The 7,991-nt window shown below is 43.3% G+C and overlaps 1 protein-coding gene across 2 annotated transcripts in view; it reads left to right on the top strand.

The window, feature by feature from the left end:
* The first annotated feature begins 1,287 nt into the window (after nucleotides 1-1,287).
* SLC22A15 (solute carrier family 22 member 15) overlaps nucleotides 1,288-7,991 on the top strand; it is an 89,397-nt gene continuing 82,693 nt past the window's right edge. The window contains exon 1 of one of the 2 annotated variants that reach the window (XM_057500497.1): nucleotides 1,288-1,835. In XM_057500497.1, the coding sequence (XP_057356480.1) occupies nucleotides 1,749-1,835 (87 nt within the window). In that variant the 5' untranslated portion in view covers nucleotides 1,288-1,748. The remainder of the gene's footprint in view (nucleotides 1,836-7,991) is intronic. The other variant, XM_057500496.1, reaches the window with a different exon arrangement.

Genomic DNA, 7,991 nt, shown 5'->3' with positions numbered 1-7,991 from the left:
AAGGTCACCAGAAACCTGAAATAATTTCCAGGATTTAGTACCATCCCTGTTTTAAAATTAGTAATCAACAATAAAAAGATGGTTAAAAAGTAGCAACAATCTTTAATCAGAAAGTAAAAAAAAAAAAGCACAAACAAATAGTTACTGGTTAAACAGGACGTTATAATGTCATGGAATATTTAAAACTAAAGGCAAAGGAAGTACCACATGACAAAACTTGTGGGATAGAGCCATGGAAAAAGTGGCACCTCGAGAGAAATGAAGAGCCTTTTATATAATTATTTTTTAAAAAGGAAAACTGAGAGCAAATAAGCTAAACTTTCAAGTCATGTAGCTAGTAAAAAATTACTGAGTAACAAAAGTAAGTTAAAAAAAGAATTCATCTAATTCTTAAAATAGAAAGCAAAAAAATATAAAGAAAAAAATCATAAAGAAAAAAACTGGTTCTTTAAAAGACAGACAAAACTGGCAAAACTGGTAAGAACAGAGTAATAAAAATGAACAATATTAAGAATTAAAAGTGGGGCATAAATACAGCTAGAATGTGATTTTAAAAAACCCTAAGAGAACAAGATGAACAAGTTTATTCCAAATAGAAAAACTAGATTAAAGAGCAACATTTCTAGAAACAAAAATAAAAGTAATACAAGAACACAAAGCCAAAAAATGTGCTATCTATCTATCTATCTAATAAAGAGGCTCCACCTGTAAAACAAGCCGAGTCCAGGTGGTCTAAAGGATTTTACCAAACATCTCCAGCTCATTTTATTAAGCTACTGTAATCTTACCTCCAAATCCAAACAAGAGCACTAGAAAGAAAAGAAAATCACAGGCCAATCTCACAATGCTAGGCGTAAAATCATTAAAGAAACATAAGTTGGCCCCCCTTTCTGCTCAATCTTGTATTGGGGGTCATGGCCTGGACAGTAAGACACTATGAAGCTGTTAAAACCTAGGCTAGGAGATGGAGAAATGGGGGAATTTAGGGCAGGTGACCAGAGTTGCTCGGCCCTACAATGTCTTTCTCCACCTTTCCAGCCCTGCCAACTGCTGTTGATCCTTCAAACACCTTGGTAGCCCTCATCTCCTGTCCCACAGATGAATCTTTCCTCTTTTGTACTTCTTTTGTACCTCGTGCATCTTTCCATAAGCAATGTATCTCACGGTTTTGCAAGATTTGTTTACCTGACCGTATAGCTAGCCCTGAATAGGGCTGGAACGAAATGTACAACAGCACTATTCTCCTAAGGATCTCGCCCTGCCATCCCCACCTCCCGCATTAAACTGATTTTCACAACAGGACAAATAACGCTGCGCCGCCACCAGGTACCTAACAGTGATCGCACCCCCACCCCGCGAAGCAGGGAACGCGGATTCGGACCGGCTGCTGTTCCCCGTTTCTGCAGCGGACAGGATGCCTCAGCCCGAGCCCACTTGCCCGCTCCTCTCATTTTAAGCGGCGCACCCCCTCCCAGAAAACCCTCCTGGACTGGAAGCCCCGAGGCCAGGGACCCGGTGTCCAGCCCTGGACTAGCTCGCAGGGCCCGGGCCGCAGGCCCACCCGCGCCCGACGCCCGCGCCGACGCCCCGCCCCGCCCGCGCTTCCGCCCCCGCCCTCGCCCTGGTCCGGGCCGGAGCCGGGCGCTGTGGGGTGCGCGTCGTGGGGCTTGCGCGCAGGGCCCGCCGGGGAGGTTAGGCCGGGGAGGGCTCCTGCTCGCGGCTGGGCCCAGGGCCGAGCGCGGCCCGCCATGGAGGTGGAGGAGGCGTTCCAGGCGGTGGGGGAGATGGGCATCTACCAGATGTACTTGTGCTTCCTGCTGGCGGTGCTGCTGCAGGTGAGTCCCCCGCCGCTCCGACAGCTCCCACCTCCCCGCCTGCGGGCCGCCTGGGCCCTCAGCCCGGACGACGCCGGGGCTCTGCAAACAGCTGAGGGGTGGCGAGCCGCCCCTGCCCCCACCCCGCGCCGGCCGACCTGGGCGAAGCGCCGCTCTGCGGCCTGGGCCCCAGAACGCCAAGGTCGCTTGGCGGGCCTGCAAGCTTTGTCCCCAGCCAGGTCCTTTCCCTCACCTTAGGCGGCCCCACCTACCCTTCGGCTCCCTCACCTTAGGCCCTCACGTGTGTGTGTGTGTGTGTGTGTGTGTGTGTTCTTCAGCAGAGAAGTTGGTTAAGGGTGCAAAATTCCGCTGTGTGTGTGTGTGTGTGTGTGTGTGTGTGTGGCAAAATTCCGCTGTGTGTGTGTGTGTGTTCTTCAGCAGAGAAGTTGGTTAAGGATGCAAAATTCCCCTGTAACTATAATACGCAGTGAATACGGAAGGCAATTTTACTCCAACCTGTGGCACTGCCACCTTGGAATCCGGAACACAGAGGGGGCCCTGATCACCGGCTGATGAAAGGCCCCATGTAGAGCGACCCCTTCAGCTCTGGGGATCTACTGGCTATCTTTCCCTGGATTTGAGGTAGCTTCCAATTCCAGGGGCTTTTAATGCATAGGGTTTCTTTCTTTCTGGTTTAAGTTCTGCTGGGTCATTCTGCCGAGAGGCCAGCTTCAGGTTGTCTTTTATGAGTCGAATAGTGCCGTACAATGTGTGGTTATAAAATGGAATCACATCTTGATTGTATAGAATTCTGAGAGACTACTTGCACATCCCAACCTCAATCTGGATCCCATATGCGCAAGGTCACTTACAAAGGCACTTTACCAGGCGAGTTACTCTTCCTTCGCCAGCTTAAATGGCCCATTTAACATCAATTACTTCTCCAAATATTCTAAAGGCATTCATTCACTAATCCTTTATTAGTCTTTAGTATGATTCACTTTACTTATTCTTTCATTCAACACATGTTTAATGAATGTCTACTATGTGCTTGGCAGGGACTACAGTGGTGGAGAAATCAAAGCTTGCATTCCAGGGGCGGTGTGATGAGGCAGGTAGTTAAACAGATAATTACAATTAACATGTGATGCTAGTTATTCTGAGAGAAGTACAAGGTGGTCATGAGTATAACCACCAGTCCACCAGGTGCTTAAACCTTGCATTAGACAACTGCTCAACAGGAAGATGGGGGTGGGAGGAGGTAAGGGTTGACTTCCCGATTCTCTTTTCCATTAAAATGTTTGAAAGCTAAGTTGATTTCATCACCAGCCAGAAGAACTGTTTAAATGATGGACTGATAGAAGAAATCAGTTTTTTCTCTAGCAAAACAGGTCACAAATATTCAGTATTCTGAAGTTCCTTAAAGTTCATTGTTTTAGCTTTAAATGTACCTTTTCCTATGGGGAAAGAGTATTTGTGCTAAATCACAAAAGTGTGTCTAATACAGAGAGAATAGAACTGTAAATTTGATGCCTGATGTTCAGTTTAGTGCTTTTTATTTGAGAAAGTTATTTTCCTCTCGACAGAATTCTAGGAGTGTAACTCACTCTGTGAGCAGTCCCACATCCATACACTCTACCTCCTGTGTAATTATCTTCTTACCTGCCTAGACAGGAATCCTCTGGAATAAGTTTGTCTTGAGTGGAACGTGGCACTGAAAAGGCTAGTGTTCTGGGTTCAGGGTCTGTTGTTTTCCTCATTTGCTTTTCTTTATGGTTGAAACAGTTGATGAGAATTTAGTACCAAAGAGGTCTGAAACCATGAGCATGATGCTTACTGAAGTCTGCCTGATGTGTGGTCAGTACTTGCCAGAGAAGAACCAGGTGTTTGAGGGTTTCTCTTGTAGCTGTGGGCTGGGCATGTGCCCTGTGGCCGGCTGTGCCTATCCCAACAGAGGAAATGCCCTAGTTCAGGCAGGCATGAATCCTTCACAGCCATTACGTGCTTATGAGGACACAGCTGTCCCACTGACATACATGATGCAGGTAATCCTGGGGCTGCCCAGAGCTATCTGGGACATGAGAGTGAAATTCCCCAAAGGCCTCTCTACCAAGTCTATTGTTGGAAATTGTTTTGGTTAGGAGAGTCAGCCTGCAGACCGGGAGTCCTGGGGTCTACCATTACACAGCTGTAACACGATGCATTCCTGTGAGGGTCGTTTCCTCCTACAGGGGAAAAAATAAGATGCCAGTTTTCAGGGTTGGTTTAAATGGAAAGACATGGGTGTTGGTCAGCTTTTAAAACTGACACTTGTCTGTCATTGCCCAAGGAAGGTACAGACCAACTGCACAGCCGCGCTGCCAGAGCCTGCGCACTATGGATGTGACTGCCGCAAAGAGGCGGCCTCTGCTTCAGCAGGAGCATTTCCTACGTCTCTGGTTTGGTAATGAGCCACCCGAGCTGAGCCGAGAGACACAGAACAGGAAGGACAGAGATGGAAACTTTACAGATCCTTTTGCCTTTTCTTCCTTCTGGGACTGTTATTATTTTTTAGAAAATGAATTTAACTCCCTTTACTTCAAACACAACCAAGTCCAAAGTAAGAGGGCAAAACTACATTCCAAAGCCAACTCTAAAGGTCTTTAGGTTAGGTGTTTTCTTTGATTTTGTTACCATCATGTGGCTCCTCAAAAGTTACTCAATATCTGGGAGACTTACCTGCACACTCCTTGCAAACATACTCTTTGGAATCTCCACGTGGTCAACTTTCAAATGTGTAAAGAACAGACGCAGAGTTTGTAGATTTTGCTTTGGCATGAGAAGATGTAAATGCCATGATTATAGTTATATGTGGCTTTAAAGTACATGAACAAAGAGCTAAAGGAAAAAAATCACTTCATGTAGAAATGATTGTCTTATAAACAAGCAGTAAGATTTACATTTTTATAGTTGGCAAAATTCTTATTCCCCAAGTATACATGCCCTCCCTTGGGTAAGAGCTATTTGTGGTATTTAAATACAAATAATTCTATTTATTATGTCCATATTTTTTTATGTTGATTCAGAGTTGATGCCATCATCACCATTTTGTGTTTGTGTATGTGTGTGCTTATTTGCCAGGCTATCTGGGGGGGGACGCTTGGAACACAATTCTTTGTTTCTTGATCTCTAGACATGAAGTGAAAATAGACCCTACCTCTTTGTTCTAAGCCAGAGACTCCAGCTCCTTCATTTTCCTCAGGGTCATGAATCATACATAGGTTGTAGTATAATTTTCACAGGATTGAAAATACCCATTAACCAACAGAAATATGTAACCTATAATAAACGTAAGTTTCACCAGCAGAGTTGTGATGCTGCTTAAGCCTCAGCTTGAGGTGTAGCACTCTGGTGTTCTGGAATGCATTATTTTTATGTAAACTCTGAATAACCCCAACCTTGTTTTTCAGTTCCTAGAACTAACAGTGCATTCATATCATCCATACAATAAGTATCTTTTCATGGTGTTTTAGAAGTGGAATGACTGAACAAGTATTTTTGTCAAAGAGGAAATTCTAATAGCCAACACATGAAAAGATGTTTACCTTCAATGGTCATCTGGGACAGGTACAGTAAAATGACTATGAAATATCATTTCACACTTATTAGTAGCAAACATTAAATAGTCTAACCTTGTAAGTGTGATAAAAATGAGAAGTAGAACCTACCTCATTTAGAGAATAATCTGGCATTATCTAGTAAAATTGAAACCCAGCATTGGACTCCTAGGTATGTGTCCTACAATATCTCTTGAACATGTGTGTGAGGAGATGATAGGGTGTTTATTGCAGCACTGTTTGTGATAACAAAAATTAGTAACAACCTAAATAACTCTAAAAAAGAGACCAGATAATTGAAATGTAGTATAAATTTGATAGAATATCACAGTTAAAAATGAATGACCAGGTCTATAGATAACTATATGGATGAATTTCTAACACAATGTTAAATGAAAAAAATAACCAGCATGATGTATACAATGTGGCATATACTCCTATTACAAATTTTAAAAACATAGGAAACAATACTGTATTTACGATGTGTGTGAGCAATGTAGAAGTATAAACACAGAATTGAAAGATCCAAGCTCAGTTCATGAGATTGGCCGCCTCTTGAGAAGGAGGGTAGGGAGTGGGACTGGGGAGGAGAACAAAGGAGATTTTCTTTGTATCTTTAATACTGTATTTAAAAAATATGAAGCAAATATGATAAGAGGTTACTTGTTTTGTAGTGGCGAGTTACTGGATCTTAATTTATTCATTTTGCTTTTCTGTGTTAAATTTTTAAAAAATGGTAAAGAAGAGAAGATCTGCATACCTTGGAGAGAATGCTGCAGTTCACTGTATGACTGTAACAGTTCACTCTTATTGATGCTCCTTTAACCAATGATGGCTGTGAATGTGGGCATTTAACACTTAGGAGGATGAGGTAGAGTGAGCTTTGTCCAGGGTGCTTTATTAAACATTGTGTGGACAGCTGTCACAACTGATGTCTCCCAACTGCTTGCATTTGTCCACATGCGCCACTCTCCCAGGAGACTGGTAGAAAGACTGCCTTTTGACAAGGTGTCTTAGAGGTGGATAGCCGTGGTTCATTCAACCTCTCAAATCCAAGTGATGAGGTTCACACCATAAGCACTAGTGAAGACCTTATTGCATTACAGTCATGAAGACCAGCCCTCATGCCCTGGGGATTCTCACCACCAACAGGGGTTCAGCTATGGTGAGAACGAGAACCTATGGTATTAAGTAATAGCTTTGTCATGACTCCAAAACATGACCATCTACCAGGGTTCTCTGCTAATTTGAGCAAGTTTTATGCCACCTCTACTCTCAAGTTTAGTTCTTTCTGCCCACAGACAATGGGCGGGAGCTTGGATGATAATCTGGGGAATCTGCCTGGTATTCCTTCCATCATTTTAGGTGAGTGGGGCACCATATGTCAGAGACTATAGCTACACGCGCCCTATATCCTCAGGAAAGCTGTTAGTGTGTATAGCCAGACACTGCTCCCTGGTGTAGAGAAAGTGCAGCTGCAAGTCTATCAGACCCTCAGATTTCCATCCAGGGAAGTTATGGAAATGCAGAAAAGGCCTCTGGAAGGTTTAGGGAGCCCAGCAATTAGTTGGCATTGTGTCAGTGTTGACCTGGAGGTTTTCAGATGACTGCTTGGCTCATCACCATAGTTAGAGGCTGCCTTAGAAGGAAGAGATCAAATCCAAAGACACACACAGCTCACGAATCTCCTCTCAGACTTTCTTGACCAAACGCTCAAACAGAAATTAATATCTGCAGTCATGGGAATTATAGGGTAGTCAATAAATAGTACATGGTGATTGCAGAAAAAAGAAAGTATGGAAAAGAAAAAATCCCCAGAACTTCTACCACCTAGAAATAAAACATGGTCACATTTTGGTGCCTAGCCTTCCAGACTTTTTATTAGACAAATATTTTCGTTTGTCTTTTCTGTAAAAATGTATTTTAACCTTTCTTTCAACAATATTATGAATGCCTTGCTGTGTTCACTTATGAATAACTATAGTTTTTGATGGCTGTAGCATAGTGTTCCAGTGTATGGCTACACCATAATTTGCATGTTCAGTTCTCTTTTGTTGCTAATGTAGGTGGGTGATTTCCTCTCTTTAGCAGTTCTAAAGCCTGCACAGCCCATGTTGTGGTGTCATACTTTGGCTCTGGCCTGCACTTTCCCAGGGCAGTTCTCTTCAAGCCCAAGTTCCATTCTGATTCCATTCCTTTCATTCTTCCCAGATGTTCTTTGCCCAGCTTGATGAAATAGAGGTGTAAACTCCTCAAACACCCGTTCCTTTTCCCTTAGAATTATTTTTTATCCTCAGTCCAAGAGAAAAACATCTCTCTGCCATCCTTCCAGGGATAGCCTCTCATGTTTGCTCTTGACTCTATATCACTTTCCCAGTTATTTCTCATCCTCTATCTTTCTGCATTCTCTGACATCCCAAAGAATAGCCTGGATAGTAGATTTAGGTGGCACATGGAAATAGTATTAAGTAGCATTAACTCAGAAGGTGAGTGGGTTACTCCCTTTTCAATTCTTCTTTAATCCTTCTGTTCATCTAAGAAGAGGGCTCATTGATGCTAGCACTTCACTAAATATTTGCAC

This window comes from Manis pentadactyla, chromosome 4 (assembly GCF_030020395.1).
Source record: "Manis pentadactyla isolate mManPen7 chromosome 4, mManPen7.hap1, whole genome shotgun sequence".
Taxonomy (NCBI): domain Eukaryota; kingdom Metazoa; phylum Chordata; class Mammalia; order Pholidota; family Manidae; genus Manis; species Manis pentadactyla.
This window is presented reverse-complemented; position numbering and strand designations above follow the sequence as displayed.